Here is a 24,315-nt window from a genome sequence, read left to right on the forward strand (position 1 = left end):
AAGTTCTTGATTATCCATGTACCTTCATTATTCTGGTGCAGTGTTGAAGGGAGGAAACATAAGTCTTTTTTCGGAAAATCACCGTAAAAGGCACTTATCAGATATTCAGAGTAATTATTTTCAAGATTGAAACCTGAAGGCATTATGCAGCGTGTGAAACCTTGTTGTTAATCTGTTGGCGTTATGGATGAAAGAAGCAACAGACGCAGATATTAAACATTCAGGACATAAGTATCACAAACTTTGAATCTCAGTTCCAATATTGGTCATCAGCCCCCACTAATTAGTCTTTCTCCTCCCATCCTTTGCTTCGTGTGCAGTTCAAGGTACCTGGGCAGTTTTCCTGTGGGATAGATAGTGTGCACTTTCTCAGTCCCTAATTGGTCTTTAGGCAAGGTAGACTCCACACTGACAGAGTCTAATGTGGAGTATTGTAAAGCCATGGTGATGACTCCATAGTTGAGTGTAATATATTTTTTCCTTTTATAAGACCATCTTTAAACCAGTTCTGAATGTTCATTTTAACAACTGCAGTGTTCAGATTTGCTACCTTAATCCTGGCGTTTATGCAGCAGAGAAAAGGGTGAAACGCTCCTGTTTACTCGGCAGTGCTTTCACAATTGCAGACAGGGTTTTTTGTTGCAGTTTTAAGTTCAGAAACCCGCAGTTTTAAGTGTGATTTTGAGCCTGGGAGCTCTGCAGGGTTAGTGTCATCCTCCTCAGCCCGGTGGCTGAAGACTCCGAATGACGAATGGACCACCATCTAGCAAAGAGGGCAGGTGTATACGATGGGCTGTTGCTCCCTTAGCCCTTCCTTTTACCACTCTTAGTTCTCTCACTTGGTGCAGTTAACGTAGGTCTTATATGCACTACTCAAAAAGACTGTTCTTAACTCGAGTTAGCTAATGCACAGTGAAATGCTAGTGAAGATAAGGTGGATTCAAGTTCTTCTTCGAGAGATTGCTCATGTGTATTCCACAGTAGGTGTGCGTGCTCGCTCTGTGCACCAGTGCTGGAAGTTTTTCCCCTCGCAGTACCCATGGTGGGGAGCGCCCGCTGCGACCCCTGGAGTGGCGCCAGCCTGGCGCGGTATAAGGGGAGCTGCGCGCTCCCCTCACCCTCAGTTCCTTCTCGCCACCAGTGAAGGAACGACTCTGATCCAGCTTTGCTGTAGCTCGTCCTCAGAACTGTTCGTTCGTTCAGCGTTAGTATCTGTAGTTAGTTAGCTCTTTAGTTAGTTTGGTTAGTCAGCAAGCCCGAGCCAGGGCCTGCCCCAGGGTTTAAGTCGTGAGGCTCTTGTAGGCATTCTATGCCAAGAAGTGACCCGCACACAGACTGTTTCCGCTGTTTGGGAGAAACCCGTATCAGTGAAAGGTGCAAAATTTGCAAATCATTTAAGCCTCGGACCAAAAGAGAAAGGGACATTAAGCTCTGGGCCATCCCAATGGAGTTGGCGCTGATCCCGACTCCAGCGTGGCGACCCTTTGGTGCCATCGACCAGTCTGCACTGCTTCCCGTTCACGGGGCACGTCAAAAGGGCTAGGAAGGCTCCCTCTTCGCAGCGGCACCGAGGGAAATCTGGGACAGAGGCTAGACCCCTGTCGGGCAGTCCTCGCTCCTCACCTGGCCCCAGGCCTCCGACTCACGTTGAGTGGAGTAGCCTGGCCCCTTCGAAACAGGCCTCTCTGGATGTCCGGGTGCCTTCCATGCCTGAAGCCCTCCAGGTGGCCTGGGACATTATGTCCATGCTGGTGCCAGGAGTGCCGCCGATGTAGGCCCCACACTCCAGAGGTAAGCCTCTGGCTCGGTCTCGGTCTTGGGAAAGTTCCCGACGCCATTCACTGCCCAGCAACCGCTTGGGGAAGAGTCCAGGTGGATCGCCCTCGACGCAGACCAGACTGTCTGACTGGGTTCCGTCTGACCAGGACTCTCGGCACCGCTTGTCCTCAAGGAGTGATTCATGGGACCACGGCAGGCGCAACCAACGGTCCTCGTCTCAGAGAGGGTACTGTGGCCGGTCACGGCATGGTCGTCAACAGCATTCCCACTTGGACTTCTGCTCCAAGTCTCCACCAAGACATCACAGCCCTGGGCATCGATTGCTGGCATCTCGCCGTCGCAGGTCCGCCCGTCGAGGCCATTCGCGGAGCAGCTGCTACCGTCTGTACCGGTCCTCCATGTTGAGATGGCGGTCCCGTGGCCAACGTCGATACTGGCACTGCTGATTCTCTCAGTCCAGAGGCAGCAGCAGATCGTACGTCAACCCGGCCTCCGTTCATAGCCGTCCTGCGATGGGCCGGGCCAGGCCAGCAAAGTCGAACAGCCGGCCCCGCTGGTACTGCAGCAGGTGCAATGGCACCGAGCGTTGTGGCCGGCCCAATGGTACCAGCGGGCTCTGTGGCCTCCGGCGCAGCCCCCAGTGGGGGCTTGCTCGGTGGCCAGAGCTTCATAAGCACCATCGGCCTCCCTCTCCAGACCCCCAAGGAAGGAGTCGGTGGGACATACATCCTTGGCACCGTTCCCGGAGTCCGACCAGATAGTGGACCCTCCGGTGCCAGCCAATACCCAGAGCACTGCACCAGCCTCCTCGCCCCGCCTGGAGGAGACGATTGCAGCCTCGCCTCCCTCCGCCCCACAGGAGGACTTCAGGGCCCATCAAGAACTCTTAAAGAGAGTGGAAGTTAAACCCCTCCTTGTTTAACATGTTGTCCTCATCGGCACCGGGTAGAGTGGCCTTGCTTCTCCATGAAGGGGTAGCTAAAATTTCAAATGCCCTGTGGCAGACACCGGCCTCGTTGGCCCCTATCTCTAAGAGGGCAGAACGCAAGTACTTTGTACCCACCAAGAGGCATGAGTACTTGTATATCCACCCGGTACCCAACTCCCTGGTGGTCGAGTCGGTCAACCACAGGAAATGGCAGGGTCAGCCCACCCCAACCCCAAAGAACAAAGACTCTTGGAGACGGGACTCTTTCGGAAGGAAAATGTATTTGTCTTTGAGCTTCCAGTTGTGAGTGGCAAATCATCAGGCTCTCCTGGGCCGGTACAAATTCAATCGGTGGGGCTCCCTGCCCAAGTTTGAGGACTCCCTCTAGGAGTGCGATAGAAAGGGGTTCAAGGCGCTAGTGGAGGAGGGGGCAGCGGCTGCTCAGGCATTCCTGCAGGCAGCCTCGGATACTATGGATACAGCTGCACAATCCATGGCCTCTGCGGTGACCATGAGACTGGCATCATGGCTCCTGCTCTCTGGGCTTTCTAGCGAGGCGCAGTCCTCCACGCAGGATTTCCCATTTGATGGGAAAGCCCTGTTTGCGGAGGAGACATATACAAGTCTGCATGGTGTGAAAGACTCCCGCACGACCCTCTAGACTCTGGGCCTACGAGTACTGGCTCCAGCAAGATCTAAGTTCAAGCCGCAGCAGACTCCTGCCCAGGCTGCCCTCTTGAAGTATGAGGCCGCCCACAAGAAACAGCAGGACTATAAGAGACGCCCTCAGAGGCAGTCTCAGCCGGCCCCCCAGCATGGCTCCTCTAAGGGCAAGCAGGTGGGGAAAAGGCGCTTTTGACGGATGCTTGGGGGCACCCCGCTGTCCTCATCAGGGATCCACCCTCAATAAAGCTCCCCTTCTCCAACCAGTTGTGTGCTTTCTTCCCGGAATGGTCGCGACTAACCTTGGACCAATGGGTCCTCAACACCATCTCCCAGGGTTACACCCTTCAGTTTACTTCCTCCCTACCCAACCACCCGCCTCCCCCGTCCCTATTGGGGACCTCGCACGAGGCTCTGCTCGAGCAGGAGGTGGGGCGGCTCCTAGCACTAGGAGAGGTAGAGGCGGTGCCCAGGGAGTTCATGGACAAGGGGTATTACTCCTGATACTTCCTTATCCCGAAGGCCAAAGGGGGGCTCAGACCCATCCTGGACCTGTGAGGTCTGAACCAGTACATGGTGAAACTCAAGTTCCGCAGAGTTTCCCTGGCCTCCATCATCCCCTCCCTGGATCCCGGGGACTGGTACGCTGCCCTCAATCTGCAGGACGCATACTTCCACATCCCCATTGTGAGACACTCTATATGATTTTATAAAAATATTTTATAAAAGTATGAGTGTGAATATAATGTAACTAAAAAATATGCTTCATGCATAAGGTCTCTTGTAAGGTATCATTACAAAGCTTATAATCTACTGAGTGTGGTCATCCTATTTGTATAAATGTATCACTCTTTTATCTGAAACTAGAAATATGAAATATAACTCTTGAGGGCCTACTGTAGTTATGCAAAGTGTGGGCCATTAATGGTGGTTTGGAATCTTGATGGCTCCCATCAACCAGGACAATTGACTGTGGATGTCTCTGTTTGCAGGCAGGCCTTCCTGTGAGTCAGGCTGGGAAGAATGAAGGCTTCGGGGTCTCACAGGACATGTGATCATGTCACCTGAACTGGAATCCATCTTTAACCTGGTGCTTTTCCACTGAGAAGGAGGGGTGGGAACCCAGAGGGACAAAGGATTCCCACCTTATGCAAAAGATATATAAGTGGGTGGAACAGAACAAGGAGAGCAGCATCATGAGGAATCCCTTGGCTACCACCTGAGCTGGAACAGGGGCTGTACCAGGGGAAAGGATTGGGCCCAGACTAGGAAGGTAGTCCAGCTCCAGTCTAAAAGAGACGTACTGAAACATCTCTAAGGGTGAGATTTTATCTGTATTCAGTTTTTATTACTGTACTAGACTTAGACTGGTGTGTTTTATTTTATTTTGCTTGGTAATTCACTTCTGTCTGTTATATTTGGAACCCCTTAAATCCTACTTTCTGTATTTAATAAAATCACTTTTTACTTATTAATTAATCCAAATTATTGGGGGGGGGGCAAACTGCTGTGCATGTCTCTCTATCAGTGTTATGAGTTTACCCTGTATAAACTTTATACAGGGTAAAACGGATTTATTTGGGGTTTGGACCCCATTGGGAGTTGAGCATCTGAGTGTTAAAGACGGGAATACTTCTGTAAGCTGCTTTCAGTTAAGCCTACAGTTGTTAGGGGACGTGGTTCAGACCTTGGTCTGGGTTTGCAGCAGGCTAACGGTTCTGGCTCAAACCAGGCATGGTGCTGGAGTCCTAAGCTGCCAGGGCAGGGAAGCAGGAGCAGAAGTAGTCTTGGCACATCAGGTGGCAGCTCTCATAGGGTTTCTGTGATCCAACCCGTCACATGCACATTCGAGGGGCACAGGCGCTTTCTCTGTTTCGTGGTGGGACAGAATCACTACCAATTCATGGTCCTCCTGTTTGGTCTCCACTGCCCCCAGGGTGTTTACGAAATGCATGATGGTGGTAGCGGCCTACCACAGCCGGCGGGGAGTCCAGATTTTTCCCTGTCTTGGTGATTGGCTGGTCAAGGGCACCTCCCAGTCACAGGTGAGGGATCACGTGGCGCTCTTCCTGTCCACATGCACCGCCTTGGGCCTGTTGGTAAACAGCACCAAATCCACGTTAGTCCCGGGCCAATGCATAGAGTTTATTGGGGCGGTCCTGGACGCAGCATCGGCCACAGCCTCTCTCCCGCCAGACAGATTCGAAACCCTGACAGGTCTCATCGACTCAGTCTCAAAGTTCTCGGTGAGAACAGCCAGGGTTTGCCTGCAGCTCCTGGGTCATATGTTGGTGTACACATACGTGGTCCATCACGCCAGACTCAGGATGAGGCCCCTTCAACTCTGGTTGGCCTCGAAGTTCTCCCAGGCCACTGGCAGGATGGACAAGGTCCTCACCATGCCGGACTCTGTCATCACCTCCCTACAGTGGTGGTCCACCCCAAACAACATGCTCCAAGGAGTCCTGTTCAGGGACATGGCCCTGTCGTTGGAGCTGGTGTCCGACACGTTGGACCTGGGTTGGGGGGCCCATGTGGGGAACTTTCAGACCCAAGGCCTGTGGTTGGCCCAAGACCTGACCCTACATATAAATGTCAAGGAACTCAGGGCGGTGTGGCTCGCATGTATGGCCTTCCAATCGCACCTGGAGGGCAAGGTAGTCAGGGTCCTCATGGACAACACAGCCTCAATGTTCTATATCAACAGGCAAGGCGGGGCCCGATCCTCTGCCATGAAGCCCTCAGGCTGTGGCCCATGACATCCACCTGAAGGCCTTCTACCTACTGGGCACACGGAATGAGAGAGCGGATCGCTTGAGCAGGGACTTTTCCTCGTAACACGAGTGATCCTTCCCCCCTGAAAGTGGCCCACCGGCTCTTCCAAACTCCCCAAGTGGAGCTATTTGTGACTCGGCAGAACCATCAATGTCCCCAGTTCTGCTCCCGGGGGGTCTGGGGAGGGGTGCTATCTCTGATGCCTTTCTCCTGTCCTGGTCAGGCTGGCTTCTCTACGCCTTTCCCCCGTTCCCTCTAATCAGCAGGGTCCTGGAGAAGATAAAGACAGACAAGGCCCGGGTCATCCTGATTGCCCCTGTGTCACCCAGGCAACATTGGTACGGGACCCTCACGGGCCTGGTGGTTGCTCTGCTATGGCCGTTACCGCTCCGCCCGGACCTGCTCTCTGAGGACCAGGGTCGCCTCCTCCATCCCAACCTATCGGCTCTTCATCTCACGATGTGGCTGCTCAGTGATTAGTCAGAGAGGAGAGGATGTGCTCAGAATAGATTCAGCGCGTCGTCCTTGAAAGTAGACGGCCCTCCACTCGCCATGCTTATTTGGCGAAGTGGTCCCATTTTTCTAGATGGGCAGCGGACCACGGTGTCTCTCTCATGACCGCCCTGATCCAGCTTATTCTTGACTACCTCCTCCACCTGAGAACCCAGGGCCTGGCGCCTTCATCAGTCAAGGTACACCTGGCAGCCATATTGGCCTTCCATCCGTCAGTGCAGGGGCACATGGTATTTTCCCATGCTATGACTGGCCGGTTCCTCAAGGGGTTGGGACCATCTTTTTCTGTATTCTAGACCCCTGGTCCCGCAGTGGGGCCTAAACCTGGTGTTGGCTTGTCTCACGGGGCCCCCATTTGAACCACTGGCCACCTCTCATGGAAGATGGCCTTCCTGGTTGCAGTCATGTTGGCCAGGTGACTCGCGGAGCTCAGGGCCCTGACTTCTGAGCCACCATATACAGTTTTTCATAAAGATAAGGTCCAGCTCTGCCCACACCCCGCATTCCTCTTGAAGGTGGTCTCTGCTTACCACATGGGTCAGGACATTTTTCTACCAGTCCTCTGCCCCAAGCCCCACACGTCCAATGAGGAGCACCGTCTCCACACGCTCGATGTGCGATGGGCTCTGGCTTTCTACCTCGAGCGGACCAACCCGTTCAGAAAGTCCTCACAACTGTTCGTCGCCTCGGCTGAGCACGTGAGGGGCCAGCCAATTTCCACTCAGCAGCTTTCTAATTGGATCACTTCGTGCATCTGTACCTGTTATGAGCTGGTGGGTGTCCCCCCGCCGCCCATTGTGAGGGCACACTTGACTCGAGTGCAGGCCTCGTTGGCTTCCTTTTTTGCCCATGTCCCCATTCAGGACATCTGTAGGGCCGCCACTTGGTCTTTGGTTCACACGTTCACCTCGCACTATGCGATCGTCTCCCAAACCAGGGATGACGCCGGGTTCGGCAGGGCTGTCCTCCATCCCAGGAACTTGAGAACTCCTACCCATCTCTATCAGATATAGCTTGGAATCACCTATTGTGGAATACACATGAGCAATCACTCGAAGAAGAAAAGACAGTTACCTTTTTCGTAACTGGTGTTCTTTGAGATGTGTTGCTCATGTCAATTCCACATCCCGCCCTCCTTCCCCTCTGTCAGAGTTGTCTGGCAAGAAGGAACTGAGGGTGAGGGGAGCGCGCAACTCCCTTTACACCGCACTGCGGCGCTCCCCCCATACTGGTGCTGCTAGGGGAAAAACTACCAGCACCGGTGCACGTGGCGAGCACGCACACCTATTGTGGAACAGAGCAAAGCATCTCAAAGAACACCAGTTACGGAAAAGGTAACTCTCTTTTTTCATATGAACTAACGAGTAGAGTGAGACGAGGCTCCCCCACAGTATTTGGCTGTTTCACAGCCAAAAAAAATAAAAGGGGCTCTTCTTTTTTATGATGGTGGGATCACTAACGTGTTAGTGTGTTACTGGAGACAAGGCACCAGTAATTCTGATGGTGCAGTAGCCAGGTGATGTCAACCACATAGGGCGGTATGGGTATGGTGTTGACCTCACCTAGCTATGTCATGGTAAAAATGACAGGTGCCTTGTCTCCGCTAGGGTTTTACAGCGGGATGGCTACTGCATGTGAGTTATCTCACAGTAAATCACATCTTTGTCTGGTAGTGAAGACAAAGCCTTCATTGGCCCAAAGGGCGCTGGCTAAACACAATCATACTCAGTCTCTTCCTAAACTCCTCCAAGAGGGTCCCACAAAAGCTGTTGGACTTGAAGCGTGTAGGAGCTATAGATTCTTCCATAGCCATCTTAGGGGATGTCTTCACAGCAGCTCAGAGGTGCAATTCCCAGTGCAGGCAGACAGCTCAAGCTAGTGCCTAAAAATAGCAGTGTGACTGTGGAGGTATGGACAGCAGCTCGGGCTAGCTACCTGAGTACGTACCCAGGGGGTCGGTGGGATTGTAGTAGGGCAGCTGGCTCGAGGTCACACTGCTATTGTGAGGTGTTAGCTCAAACAGAGCTAATGCATGTTTGCCTGGCTGCATAGGGAAATACATTAGCAGCTGTTGTGCTGCCATACCCAAAGTCAGAAAAGCCATTGCTAAGCATTCTTGGCCAGGCGTCACACCTCCCTAGGTGCTGCTCACAAATTGCACAGGCTTCCAGATGGCAGTTTCTTAACAATCCACAGCCATTGCATTTACCATGGAACAGATGCAAAAATGCCGCCCTCTACTGCGTCCCTTCAGGTTTGCGATGTCTATTTACAGCAACCCCCTGCAGTTACCGTTCTCTTAATGCTGTTCATGTTTATTTTTGTATTCACTTATTTTTAGTAATGGGAAGTGGGCTAGGAACAATACCGAGAGAGTGGGGTCTGCGTAGTTCTCTTCAGCAGAGCTGAGCCTGGAAGAGACTGACTAGAGTCGCTCTGCTGCAAGCCTTCCATCAGGGTGCTCATGACATTTTTGTGACTGTTGCTTGAAATGTGCATCAAATAAAGATTTTTGGAAGCATTTATCATTTCATCTCAGATGTGTTCCTTTTTATATCCGTTTTTTCTAAACAGCAGCAGAGGGGGAATTATAGCTTTTTATTTTTTTTCCCCTAAACTTATCCATGACTTCACTATTCATAGCAGGTTTTCAATGTCTCTCTTTATTTCATTTTTTCATAACCTCCAGGCACGGAGTAACCTTAAACATTAATTTTCCAACTACCATTCGGCTAATGGACTTCACTGCTATTAAATCCCCTTGGAGTTAGAATGCCAAAAGCTGAACTGAGCACTTTGGGGAGCTCACACAGTAACATCATTAATACAATAGAAAGAAAGAAATGCAATATTCCTGTACCCAGATGTCGCAGGAATAGCATCAATGGAAATGGTTATAAGATACTGTATTGTAGCTTCATATTAAAAAATGTTTCTTGAATCATTTTTTGCTGCAAGCCAGTATTTGGCTGCCCAGTGAACTATAACAAGATTTAATAGCCACAGTGCAGTTGTATTGCATTTGGACTGATTCCATCCTTCTGTTGTAATAAACGTTGGTTTTACAATGGACTCTTAAATTCTACAAGTGACGTCAAATTGCATCTAATAATGGAAAAAAAGATTAAGTACTGTAAACTCAGCTTTTTCTCTTAATGTTTTCTTCAAGTCTTGCGTTGTCTTCTTGATCTGTGTCCTCATCCCAGTGCACCATTATCTACACCAGTGGTCTCCAAACTGGGGTGCGCGAGATGATCCCAGGGAGTGCGCGGCAGCAGGAGCGCCACCGGACAGCACTCCGCCATTTTTTTTCTTCAGCGGCAGCTCTGCACGTCCACGGCTGGTGTTCCCCTCCGGCGGTGGTCTTCTGTCTTCTTCTGTCGGTGGCTCACCTGCGGCAGGTCTTCCGGTCTTCTTCCATTGGCGGCACGCCTGCGGCTGGTCTTCTGGTCTTTTTCCGTCGGCGGCACTTCTGCGGCAGGTCTTCCGGTCTTCACCCTGGGGGTGCGTGAGCCAAAAAGTTTGGATCTACACGTTCGGTATCTGAGTGGTCTACACGTTCGGTATCTACAACTACATCATTGATCTACACGTTCGGTATCTGAGTGAATTTGTTCTGAGCTTTGCATCTTAATAGCATCACCTTCCACACATGCCCACACCTCCTTTTGTTTTTCTCTTTTATATTCCTGAAAGTGTGGGACTCATTGTACTGCAGGCTAGAGACAGATATGCTGTAGGCAGACACTCTGCAGCCTTTCCCCCCTCGCAGCTCTTCCAGTGCACCTTAACCCATTCTTGCATTCAGTATACCACTCCGGGGAGGTACTGGATTGTGTCAGATTGTGTGGTGAATCTGTGATGTGGGCAAATGTTCTGTAGGGACCCAACTCATTTTTTACATGTGATCTAAAGCAAGTTTTGAAACTGAAGGTTTTTTTGGTTTGGTGTTTTTTATTTTTTTTTGAAGGGACATTATCAACCTGAATTGTTTGCAAACTAATTTCAAAAAATATCATTTGCTGAGACAGAGCCCTTCAAACCAGCATGGTGTGAATTATACATATTTAAAGGATTTTTCTGCTCCCTGATGTTTATATGAATATTTCCAGTTAATTAGTTTTTTTGCTATATAACTATATAGGAAAACTGAGACTATCTGTACAAAAAGTGCTGTCAAATGCACAAGGTGGACGAACTGAAGAAATAGAGAAAAATATTTTTCTCTCACTACTTTCAGGTAGTAGGTGTTGTTTATAACGATCCTAGTCGTCACAAAGTTAATGTGCAGAAATGTGGTGTTTTTTTCCAACTTCTAATGTGAAAGTTACATGAACAAATCTACTTGATCCTGCATATCGTGTCACATGTTTTTAAAAATTGCACAATGTTCACTTGTTCTTCAGCAAACCCTTGTAAACAGTATTTTTCCCTGAACAAAGTAGCACTTAGCAAAATTAACTTTGTCCTTAGGACCCTTACACCATCTTTCTCAGCAGTGTTGGTATCTCTGTGTACCACTTGTAGTGTTTGCAGTCTTGATAGAGTTGGCCTGGGGTGTGGTTCAGTCTGCCTTCCTGCTCACTCTCCCCTCAGGGACCTCTTACTGGATTGATAGGATTTTAAAAGAAAAACAATTTAGGGGACAGCTCTTTGAAATGTGGTTCTTAGAATGAACATTCTAATGCAGTTGGGACAGACTTTTTTTGTGGTGGTGGTGGTGGGAGGGGACACAGGACTGATCCAAATGCTAAATATCAGTCTCTTCAAGAAGAGGTCATTTCAGGGGATAAAGAAACCATACAGAAGCTAAAGAGGGGCTCAGAGCACAAGGGACATAGAATTTTTAAATGGTCTCTAGGTAACACCTTTACAAACCCCTTCAATATTATTTTGTTGATTTGTTTTTATTGCATATTACAATTGTTTCCTCGTTAACTAACATTAATTTCATAATTATGTGAAGATACTTTGAGGAAAACTAATTGGTACTTGAGTTATGAACACTGATATCCTTAAATAGTTGGATCTTCGTGGGAGGGGGCTGTTTCGCAGGGAAGGGAGGGAAATTCAGTCACTCCCATTTCTTAACCGAGTAAGTGAGTAGTATAGCCTAGTGGATAAGGCACTGTACTAGTACTCCGGAGACTCTGGTTGAGTTCCCAGCTCTGCTCCTGAGTGACTTGAATCAGTCACTTGCCCTCTGTATGCCTCAGTTTCCCCATCTGTAAAATAGGGGTAATGATACTAACCATGTTTGTGAAGTGCTTTGAGTTCTACAGATGAAAAGTGCTATGTAAGAGCTAGGTGTTAATAGTAAATAATAAAATAAACATCTTGGGTATACCTGTGTGTGTACATGTGTACCTTTTAATTCTAACTGTGTGGGATAAAGCTCCTACCTGCAGCTAGAAAAAGCTATTTTCTATTGCTTTATGCTTTTAGGATTTTATTTCTCCGCTAACAAATATGTTTAATATTAGTTTCAGCATGGGGCATCTCTGTCGCTTCTGCTATTTAGCTCATTTCAGTCCTAGCTCAGCTCTGTGTACTGCAGAGGCACCTCTCAGAAAATATTAGCTGATCAAAAATTAATTGTTGAGGTGACAGCTGGGAGCACAGCCATAATGGGTATTTATAGTTTGAATTTACCGGACGGTGATTGGTTTTCCCACATTGGACCCAACTGACAAGCTGAGCAGCCAGAAGATAGTAAAAAAAAATAAAAAAAAATAAATTTTTTTTTACTGGTGTGGTTTTTTTTTGTTTGTTTTTTTTTGGTTATAATCTCAACCCAGACCTTTTAGGGTCATCCCTTCAGCTTGATCAGGGTTTGGCCTTCAGGACTTTTGATGTTTAAGTATCTGCCATTAATGGTCTCAGCACTCATTAGCTCTTATTCCCTAATTACAAGGTTTCAGTTGTCATCAGTCCTTCAGTAAAGCCCTTTTTCAGTCCCCGAAGCTTCATTTAATGCCAAGGAGGCTGTGGCAGTCACATCTCAAACCTTTGGTGTCAAACAACTGATATGTGGGCCGGATTGAGGTGTTTAGATGCATCTGCTGATGGATTTGGATTCTGCTGAATCTAATCTTTTTTTCTTTTTAAATGGAAGTTTCTAAGCCTTTTGTTGTGAAGGAAACCTTTACAATCAGAACTCAATGAAGTGAGAGGGGGTGTCTTCAGAAAGCCTGAAATTATAGTTCATAGGTGGCACTGACTTGACTCGTCTCAGTAGGGCATTAACTCTGAAGCCCAAGTACGATGCTTTAAGAGCCTGACTTTAAAAATAATTGAAGTATAAAATTATGTGCCTAGCATATATGCAAATAGTTATCGCAGTTCTGTGTACAAAGGAGTAACGGCGTATACGAATAGCCAAATAGCAGTGGGCCTAAAAATGCCCTGTATCACTATTTCCTTCCACTGCACAGCTTTTTAATGTTACTAACTAGCTTTGAGTTCCTCAGATTTTGGTGTCCTCCAGGAGCTTCAGGTACTCAGCGCCTTGGAAAATCAGGCCCAACATGCCTGAAGGTGGACAGCCAAAAGCCAGAGCCCCTCTTGAAATGATGCCCTCAGATGCAATCTAATGGCCATATTCCACATCTTTGCACAAACCCCCACTTTTAGCAGTGGGGATTCAGCAGTGGATTGGGCTAGTCTATATATCTGTAGACCTGGCCCACAGACTGTAAATAAACTTTCATTGGTCCCAATTCACAGACTGTTGACAGCCCTGCTCTAGAGCCCTATTCTGATCTCTCACTGGTGGTCACCCTTAAAAGCTTTGTTTTTGCTTTAGATAATATTACCTCTGTGCAGTATTTGCAGTATTGACTATACTTGGTACTGGGAATACTGCAAATACCAAGGTCATGCTATCTGCTTATCTGTGACCATCAAAAAGTCTTTACAACAACATCTGCTGTCCATCAGTGTGAATCAGGAATAACACTCCTGATTCAGTGCATTAACTCCCAATTTGCATGGATGTATCTCAGATCTGAATCTGGACAATATCCGTATTTTATCCTTCCCAATACAATGCGTTTTCCTGGGTTGCCACTAAGTCAGACTGCAATGTTTGACACAGGTTGCTATTTTTCAGGTTAAAAGCAGTGCAGACTCCAAATTTTTCCAGAGTTATTAACTCACTGACTTAAAAATTTGCTTTATGTGTGCTGAGTGCTTGATGTCCTCCCTCAGGACCAAGTTGCTGATCCTAATCCTGGGTACATTGGCTGACTGGCACGCACAGCTTGAGGCTGAAAATGAAATCTGGCATTTCAGCTCAGTTTCTTTCAGAAGGTTAGTTGCTTCTTTAGACTATGTTTTGTGGAGGATGTATACGTAACTGCCATGGCAGGCTTCCTTATGTTCAGGATGGGACCCAAGCAGTGGAACAGAGCCACAGGAAGAATTCAGAAAAGTACAGTCCAGATGGGTGGATCCTCTGGTCCTGCTCTTTTGTGGAGTGCTTGGTGGTTCTAGGCAACAGGAGACTTATCAGTCGCATATTGGGCCAAACCAAAACCTTGGCTACGAACGCACTGAACTTTTGGAAAGGCCAGACCTGGAGGGGAGCTTTGCAGCAAGGGCTCGCTCATCTCTCTCAAAAAGGGAGATGTGAGCTAGATTGCTGCCCATTTCTGTAACCAAGACAGGCTATTCAAGGGGGGCCTGACACTCAAAGACCACATGCAAGTTGAGGCTGCTGGCGGCTGCTACTGTATGTGCTTGCGGCCCTCAGCCCCTCCCCCCCCCCTTTTTTTTTTATTTAAAGGATGTAGTAAAATAAACCATCTTGTGTCTTGCCTGAGTCTGTCTGAATTATTATTTATTACCCATCTGGCACTGAATTATAAACACTTTTTCTTCATCCCGGTACCTATTTCCTGCCATTTTATTGCTCCTAAGCTGCTCTTTTGTTTTATTCATCTCTTATAATCAACTGAAAAACCCTGTTTTTAGCAAGTGAGCCAAGACAGGCAGGTGACGGATGCACCCAACATGCGTGTGACACCGTTTCAAAGCATCTGAAAAAGATTTTAACTTAATTTTAAAAGATCCGTACGTAGACTGAACTGTTCCACCCCACACAAGCAGGCAAATGTTATGTTAAATCTCAGGCGAACTCCTGTTTTAAGAGTTCAGATGCCAGCTTCTCCTTGGAAGGTCAGATCTGTTCTGCTCTTGGGGGGAGGGTGTTGTTCAGGGCCTCTCTCTATTAAATATTATTGCTTTGTTCCATAACATTCATTAAAAGCCTCTTAAGATTATTCACACCCCATTCTGGAATGTTCTCCTAGTGGATTAGCCTGCCAGAGGAATTCTTTTGGTAGAGTGTACACACGTGTGTGTGTCAGGGGTTGTATTGACAGAACTGTTCCCCGCAGGGTCTGTCATGTCAGGGAAATTTTCCCTGGGGTTGCGCTGACAGGAATAATAATAATAATAATAATAATTTAAAAGCAATAAAATGGCATGAAACAGAATTAAAAATGGGGAAAAAAATCATTTAAAATTCAATGCCAGACAGATAATTATTCTGGGCAAGTCATTGAGCAGCAAAATAACTTTGTTTTATTACCTCCCCTTAATAATAATAAAAATAATAATAAAAAAGACTTAGAGTCCCCATGTAAATATCCCAGCAACCTACCACCCCCATCCTGCTAACACTTACACAAGTGTGTTAAGTGTTAATATTCCCATTGCATAAACTCAGGTGTGTGTAGGTGTTTGCTGGATTGGGCCTAAACTTGCTTATACGAGAGTGCTTCTTGGCATGGCACAATGAGGTTTAGGCACAAGACAGGAATGAGGAGGAGCCTGGGTTCTGATGCTTATGTACTCTGTGATTTGGGCATATCATTTAGTATTGCCAAGACTTATTTAATGTCAATAATGTGCGGTGTAAGTGCCAAGTATTATTAGGGGCCCTCAGTGAGAGAGATGGGAGAGTAACTCAGTGCTCCCAGGCTTCCTGCCCTCTGCTTAATTCTCTAGATCATGTGGCTTTTGTGGGATCACTATCACTAAAACAAATTTTAGGATTTAATGTATTATCTGTATTAAGCTAGGCAGGCATCTTGCTGTATAATGATAGCTCAGTGGTTTGAGCATTGGCCTGTTAAACCCAGGGTTGTAAACTCAATCCTTGAGGGGGCCATTTAGGGATCTGGGGCAAAAACTGGGGATTGGTCCTGTTTTGAGCAGGGGGTTGGACTAGATGACCTCCTGAGGTCCCTTCCAACCCTGATATTCTATGATAATGAGCTAGTGGACTGTGCTTTCACTCTACTGAACAGCTCTGGCCCTCTGTTAGCAAAAACATGAATTTGGAAGCTAACGTTTAGTGTGGGTGGAATCCTTTGACAAGGTTGGAGAACTCAGCCACGCTTTTCTTATAGTTATTACAGTAAGTTTACCAAATGTTTTGCCCTGGTGTACATTGTTTTTCTGTGGTATCAATCTTCAAATTGGGATTCCTTTATTTACCATGTACTGCACCTTTGCATTTCTAAAGACTGCCTCTCTGCAGGGACAGCAGCCAGATTGTCATCAGCCAGATTGTCATCAGTCACAGCAGCTGTTACAGGAGTCATACAGTGTGCATTCTCATGGAGACTTTACATGGAGTTCTTGTTGTTTTCATTAATCTAAAATCATTCAGATTGAAAGTACGTGTTTTGTTCTTTGATATGGAAACATTAACGGTTTTTACTTCCTCTGTTTTGTTTAAGAGGGGGTTAAAATCTTGTCTAGTGGTAGGACATCTTATTCTAACTTTCTAATATACACAATAAATAATGCAAACCAGTGTTCACCTGATTTTGAAATGAGAAATGGAAGTACACGTTATAGAAGCATGTTGTTTCTTTTGTATAATTACAGTATCTTACTTCTGTAAAAACAACGAGTCCTTGTGGCATCTTAGAGACTAACAAATTTATTGGGGCATAAGCTTTCGTGGGCTAAAACTCACTTCATCAGATGCATGGAGTGAAAAATACAGTAAGCAGAGCACATGAAAGATGGGAATTGCCTTACCAAGTAGGGGCAGTGCTAACGAGGCCAATTCAGTTAAGGTGGAAGTGGCGTATTCTCAACAGTTGACAAGAAGGGGTGACTATCAAGAGAGGGAAAACTACTTTTGTAGTGCTAACTAGGCCAGTGTAATCAAGATGGATGTTAGCTATTTCTAACAGTTGACAAGAAGGCGTGAGCATCAGCAGAGGGAAAATTACTTTTTGTAGTGACCCATTACTACAAAAAGTAATTTTCCCTCTACTAATACTCAGACCTTCTTTTCAACTGTTGGAAATGGTCGACATCTACCTTGATTGCATTGGCCCCATTAGCACTACAAAAGTAATTTTCCCTCTCTTTGTAGTCACCCCTTCTTGTCAACTGTTGAGAATAGGCCACTTCCACTTTAATTGAATTGGCCTCGTTAGCACTGACCCCCCCCACTTGGTAAGGCAACTGCCATCTTTTCCTGTGCTATATATATATACTGCTTACTGTATTTTTTTCACTCCATGAATCTGATGAAGTGGATTTTAGCCCACGAAAGCTTATGCCCAAATAAATGTGTTAGTCTCTAAGGTGCCACAAGGACTCCTCGTTGTTTTTGCTGTTACAGACTAACACGGCTACCACTCTGAAACCTGTTACTTCTGTAAGCAGGTGTAAGATCCTGAAATTGCCCACCCTGTGAATGAGTCATTAAACAATTTTTCTCTGCTTTTCCATTAGATGTTCTTTTATGAAAATATATATATAACGTAACCAGATACAAAAATCTAGGTTAAAAGAACATTATTCAGGTTAGAAAGTCAATCACTCAAAAGATTTAAGGTCCCCTGTGCAGCATTTTTTCTGCCTCCTTGAAAACACAATAAAGGGATTTTCTCTCTGTTTTTTGCAAGAATTATATTGGAACAGTTTAACTAAGCAGATGTGACAAGAGGCATGTATGCTTGCTGTAGAAGAAAATGCATTTGGGGTTTATGTGCTGGGGAAACTGTTTTTAAAAATCATTTATTCTGGTGACAATGTTATCCCGTAATGCTGCTGAGGTCGGTGTTGTCTTGGATAATCTGCCCATGGGACTACTAGACAGATTTACATGTCTGACTGCCAAAGGGAGTTTTGCAGTCACGATTCAGTGTTCTATGCTCCCTCCATTTCTATGTTTTGTACTGCTACACAGCCACCACCCCTCGTCTGCCCTGTCTTGACAGTACTTCAAAAGTTGCTCTTGTAGCCCTCTGTATTAATCAGTCCTATTTTCTTCTAAATTGCACAGAAGCTGTGTGTTGTAGGACTTCTTTTCTGACTTGAAGTTTGATCTAATGCTGTTAACTTATGCTATGGGTGTGTAAGACAAGTTCTGCCATTGACTTCAATGGAGAGAGGATTTCATCCCTGGACTTCAATTGGAGGGAAAAGAGAATGGATGCTGTTAATAATAATAGTGGGAAGAAAAATACGTTTTTACAGACCTCTTTGTTAGAGTCCAATTTAAGTTCTCCAATGTGGTGTTACCGAGGGTGTGGAAGTCTCCTAATTAGTCTCTCTTGTTAGCTGGAGAGCAACCATGTGAGAGGATAAGAAGATCTGACACCTCTGAGTGGCTGCATCTCTGATGTGTCACTGACATTGGAGAGAGACATTATTGTCCTACAACAAAAGCTTCACTTTTTCATTTTCAGCTGTGTCATATCTCAGCCATGGAGATGTATTACAAATACAAATCTGTTTGATATGGTGGCAAAGATCCCTAGGGCAATAGCTTTGAGGGTGTCCCCTGTAGCAAATTAAAATTCTTCTAAAAGAGTCTGTTCAACTTTATACCGGTTCCAGAGTAACAATCAAGGGATTTTTCTTTCTTGTTTTAAGAAAAATTAATGTCTCTAAATGTAATAATTTAATCGGTAATGAGTGCAGAAAATAATTGCATTGCTCTGCTTTTATTTCAGGGGTCCTCAATGCACTCACTTACCATTATTTAAGGCGCCTCTGCTAGAAATATCTGGATTGCGTTTCTGAACTGACAAAAAGGCTTGGACTTCAAGATGCTTATAAAGGAATATCGTATTCCAATTCCAGTGAGTGTGGAAGAGTATCGGATTGCCCAGCTGTACATGATACAGGTTAGTAATGGTTCAAAGAGACATACTGATAGGCCCAGACTGATTTACAAAAATGGTATTTTGGTCTTCACTTCCTGTGCAAAAAGAGATGTCTTGATGAAGAACATAATAACCTGGAGTTTCCAACAGACTTTTCAGCTAACTTTTTTAAATGCAGTTTTTCTTTTAAAATGTGTTTGACCATCTTCTTTCAGTTAAAGGCTAGATCCTGCTGTCCTTATACTGGCAAAACTTCCTCTCTTGAAAGAAGAATTGGAAGTAAACAGATATAGTACAAATTTGGGAATTATCACACCTTGGGTAGGTTATTCCTATGTAGGAAGGCACTGGACCTTAATTTTTATGTGGAAAAATTAATTCATTGTAACTTCCAAAAGGCAAACTAAATAAATAGCTTAGCACATGACTTACAATTATTAAAGAAATAGTATGTATGTAAGCACACAGATCCTGTCATCTTAGCTTAGGCACAAAATTTAGTTTTTATTAAATCTAAAGTAAACGTTTTCATAACTTTTAAAAAAGAAAACAAAATGTTTCTTTTTGTAATCTCAATCTTCCATGCTCCCCCTCCTAAAAATGGAAATCCAAACACATTGGCCTTAGGATGGTACATGAGAAACCCAGCAGTGAAACTTACTAAAAAGGAAATGAAATTGCCCATCTAGTTTCATTGCCCACAGAGCTGAAGAAAATGCAAAAATGCCCTCAATCCAGCAAAACACATGCCGAACTCTGAGCACACAGAGCAATTCCATTTTATTTGAGTGGGACTGCTCCAGAGGCTTGTAGTTAAGCATGTGCTTAACTGTTTGCTGTATTGGGACCTAAAATGAACAGCATAAATGGTGAAAAATTATTCCAGATATGAGAAATTATTTTTATTATACTGTGATTTCAATTTTTACAGTGCCCCCTTAAAAAAAGAAGAAGAAGAAGAAGAATTAATTGCTAGACTCGACTACCAAGCACAAGTTACTAACCATTACTAACCTGTATGCACAGCATAATATATGTTCTTAAGTATTACCAAAGGATTTCCTTTTTCTGGCAAAAATATTTGAGTACATATATACATTGATAAATGGATTTGTAACTTAATATTAGCATAAGTGAGTAAACATTTTCTCAGGGGGCTTAATTTCTCTATGGCTTCTCCTGAAGCTAAAATTGTTTTGAAAAATGTCATATAATTATTTTCTCATGACTTTTTCTTTCACATTTGGATTAGATGCTTAAATAAAAATCGTACTAAGAGGGGAAAAATATTAGCTATGCAAATGTAACAGCAGGCTAAGGAACCCGTTGAAGAATGCTCTCATTAGTGGGAGAGATTCAGCATGCTCTTCGTTGGGGAGAATACTTGAATACCACATGCAATTCTGGTTTCCCCATCTCAAAAAAGATACACAACAACTGGAAAAAGTCCGGTAAAGGGCAACAGAAACGATCTGGTGTATGGAACAGCTTCCGTCTGAGGAGAGATTAAAAAGAGTGAAACTCTTCAGCTTAGAAGAGAGATGACTTGTAGGGCAATGATAGAGGTCTATAAAATCATGAATGGTGTGGAGACAGTGAATAAGGAAGTGTTATGTATCCCTTCACATAACACACAAACCAGCAGTCACCCATTGAAATTAATAGGCAGCAGGTTAAAAACAAAAGGTAGCTCTTCTTTCACACAATGCACAGTCAACCTGTAGAACTCGTTGCCAGGGGATGTTGTGAAGGCCAGAAGTATAACCGGGTTCAAAAAGATAAGTTCATGGAGGATAGGTCCATCAATTGCTATTAGCCAGGATAGTCAGGGACACAACTCCATGGTCTGGGTATCTCTAAACCTCTGACTGACCGAAGGTGGAACTGGACGACAGGGAATGGATCACTTGATAATTTTCCTATTCTGTTTGATCTGGCCACTGTGGGAAGAGAGGATACTGGGCTAGATGGACCATTGATCTGACCCATTATGGCCATTCTTATGGGATACGTCCTCAGGTTAACAATATTGTTGAATCAGAGTTGCTGCCAGGTTTAATGCCTTTTGACTGTGGAATGTTTAGTTAGTGGAATTCTGCTGGTGTTCTCTCAGAAGCCACAAGCAAGATTTTATCAGGTTACTACTGAGCATGTGATTTCATTTAATTGCCTGAAACCACTATTGGGTGATGTGTGTAAGGTCTAGATTCTACCTTCTGGCACTGCCTTGAGCAAGGGGTGGTGTATAAATGCACCAGCCCAGCAACATCCCTCTCCTGCTGCCCTCTTGCCATACATAATTTGCTGCTGGACTGTGCCCCATCAGCAAATTACAATTTCCCCTGCACCAGCCCAGCTGTACTGGCTGGTGGGTTGGAAGGTGGTTGGAGCCAAGTCTTCAGCCATTGACTGCCTATGCATTCCAGCAGGGCAGTAAGTGAGCTTGTTTAACCCTGTGTCCCAGTTCCAAGGTCCAACCTGCAGAAGGGTATAAAGGTGGGGGAAGGTTTCTTACTCCCACATACCTGAAGGTACAATTAGTCCAAGACACAATCTAGCTCTAAGAATGAACGTAAGCACTTCTGAGAGAAAATACCTATCTTAGCTCAAAATATTTTGAAAGGCCCTTGAAATAAAATGTTAGGGTTAAATTCCCCTTTCTTTAATCTTGTTCTGTAAGAGCTTGTTCCATCTGCCCTTGAAAGTCAATGGAAAGACTCCCACACACTTCAGTGGGAATTGGCATGGTCCCCATGACATTAACTGCCTCTGTAAAAGAACACGGCTTTATCCTTTGAGAGATAAATCAGGGAATGTTAACTCAGAAGGAGCAGGAAAGAGCATGAAAGACTTTTCTAGATGTTTTCAGAGTGTGATTTTTAATAAGACCCTTTTGTCTGGCCATAGTGGAATCACTATTTTTCTTTTCTTTCATTCCTTTGGAATCTGTAGCCCACAGGAGAAGTTTTTTGTGTGTGAGTTATAACATCTAGTTGGTGAGCATATTCCAGGGGGAGCAGCAAACTGGGATGTCTATATGTAATATATAGTAATGTAAAACCCATTTTTTAGGACAGAATGATGTAGAGGGAGACTTTTCCATGTTCCGAAAATAAATTGAACATCTCTCCTTGAGAAGGGATTATTCTTTTCTTTCCTTTTATTAAAATGTGTCCTAAGGAGAACAGAGCCTAGTTTTAAATTTCATATGTCATGCAGAGCACTGTACAAATGCTGCACTAGTGTGATAATCATACCAGTTGTTAAGAGAGGAGCTAGATCTCCAGCACTGCAGAAGTGAAATATGTAGTAATTCATTGGAAACTTTGTTCATGAAGAGTATATTTGGCTTCAGTGAGTCTTAAATACATGGTTGACTTTAAGCATGTTATTTGGGGCTTTCCTGAATAGGGGTGGGATTATTTATTAGCGTGAAGTGAAACAAATGCAAGTCAGGTCTTTTAAGAGCAAAGTAAAGCTTTGTGCAAAAGTGTAGCCTGTTGAAGTCCATGGGCAAAGTTTTCAAAAGTGCCTAAATCGTGTGGTAGCTAGGCTCCTAAGTCACTTAAGTGCTTTTGAAACTTTCACCCCATGACGTTACTTGTGTGAGGGTTTGCAAAGTCAGGCCCAAAATAGTTGCAGTTTTTTTTAAAGAGAGGAATGTCCATTGTTTCTCTCCCCCCCGCCCCTCCCCTATTCACACAGTTTGTGGAGAGGCCACACTTTACGTTCTGAAGGAGCTGCTCCTGTTGGAACTTTTGGAAAGATTCCCCTTCAGTTTGCTACAAGCAGGATCGGTTCCTACAAAGAACAAAAAATTCTCACAACTGCTGCTTGGAATGATGCGTGGTAAATGTACACTGGATAGGAGCAATAAAAGTGTACAGGATGAGATTTTGGCATCCTAGTTCTTGGCTCTTTCTGTGATATTGGCTGCCCAAGGCAGCAATAAATTATCTCTTCCATACTCCTTAGTATCTTGCATCTCCCACATTTTCTGCGGATGTTTAAAGTTCCTAAGGCTGAAGTGAATTAATGTCCAGTTTCTTAGAGGTTTGTCATTTTCCCCTTAGCATCACTTTTGCTGCTTCTGAATCCTTTTCTGCAGAGATAGCGGTTTCAGTACACAGAGTAGCACTTAGATTCTTCAATAAATAAGTTAATTTTATATTACAGCAATGAGCTTAATGGATCCTTGACCTGCTTGCAGACTAGAAGATCTGAACCAAATTGTTTTTTCTCAATTAGATTTGAGACTCTCTATAAATATAAGTATTTCCACGGGGAATCTCTAGCATGATGCTTGTCATCGTGTTCAGTTCAGGAAGTCTTGCTGCATCTGTAATAGGGCAGGTAGGGTAATCCTCTGCTGTATGTACAGCTCTCTTCTCATCTTCACTTGTCGTCATTGTCTTGATGATGGTCTTATTTTTCTCATTTGTTCTCCATATTAAAAAATTCCAGCTGTTTAGTCTAGACTTCTAACCAATAATCTCCTTTATTCTGGTGCATAAATCAGGGAATTGAGAAAATAGTGCAAAATACTGAAAATATTCTCAGAACCTCTTTTCTAGACATTATTTTATTCGTGTCATTTTCATATTGATTTCACATTGTTCTTTGATTTAACCAGATCATCTCTCTGGAACACGCTCCATATGTTTTTAAATGAGATCACAATAGTGATTCCCCCCTGCCCCCCATGATAAATGGTTGGTTGCCGCACCAACCAGCCACAAGATGGTTGCGGGGAGTAGATATCAAGCATAAGCAGCACATATAAGAGGCTTGGGGAGGTTAAGCCTCGCCAAAAAATGCTGGCCATGCAGGAGGGCAAATGCCACAGGTGCAGCATGGGTCCACCACCCTTTGGAGGAGCGCTGGAAGCGAAGCTCGCTACAAGTGGGGGGAGGCACCGGTCCCTGGCCCCACTCCCACTCAGCCTCTTCCCTCAAGACCTCCCCCTCACTCTGCCTCTTCCCTCGGTGGCCCCTGCACACTTTTCACCACCACAGAGTGGAGTGAGTGGGCAGGACTTGGGGGAAGAGGTGGAGAGGAGCAAGAAGCGGGCGAGACTTGAGGGAGGAGGCGGAGTGGGGGCGGTGCCTCAGTCCAGGTGCCGGTGCCCACCCCTGCTGGGGAACTTACAGCACTCACGTGTAAGCCTCCTCAAACTGAAGACTCGCATGTCTCCTATAATATCAAGCACTTCTTTTGTATGCTACCAGCATATGTCTCTGCTAAGAAACCAGAAATGTGGTACATGCTTATTCAAAACTACCTCCTACTACCAAATGTGAAGGTTGTCTCGGTAGAATTTGCTCTCAGTAACCAAGGACTAATAGGTTTGCACAAATGGCCATGATGAGCTTGGGGAACTGCAGTCTGGTGTGGGGAAGTGCACATTCCTATCCTGGCAAAAGAGGGATACAGCCCAAGAGAACTCTTCAAAAGCCAAAGGCTGGAAAGTAGAACTACCATCTCTGTGAGGGTCTCTCTACCAAGTGGTTATGG

General features: G+C 45.3%; 1 protein-coding gene across 20 annotated transcripts in view; it reads left to right on the forward strand.

Annotated features, from left to right (window-relative positions):
- Positions 1-24,315, forward strand: part of PITPNM2 (phosphatidylinositol transfer protein membrane associated 2) — a 218,913-nt gene that overhangs the window by 91,046 nt on the left and 103,552 nt on the right. For 15 of the 20 annotated variants that reach the window (XM_048821452.2, XM_048821451.2, XM_048821449.2 and 12 more), the window contains one exon: positions 18,649-18,822. The exons of 1 other annotated variant lie outside the window; for it this stretch is intronic. In XM_048821452.2, coding sequence (XP_048677409.1) covers positions 18,745-18,822 — 78 coding nt within the window. In that variant the 5' untranslated portion in view covers positions 18,649-18,744. Of the gene's footprint in view, positions 1-4,669; positions 4,691-11,498; positions 11,520-13,949; positions 13,970-18,648; positions 18,823-24,315 lie in introns of those variants that run through there. 4 more of the 20 variants (XM_075120039.1, XM_048821453.2, XM_075120040.1 and 1 more) reach the window with 4 other exon arrangements.

Source organism: Caretta caretta, chromosome 15, assembly GCF_965140235.1.
Source record: "Caretta caretta isolate rCarCar2 chromosome 15, rCarCar1.hap1, whole genome shotgun sequence".
Classification (NCBI taxonomy): domain Eukaryota; kingdom Metazoa; phylum Chordata; order Testudines; family Cheloniidae; genus Caretta; species Caretta caretta.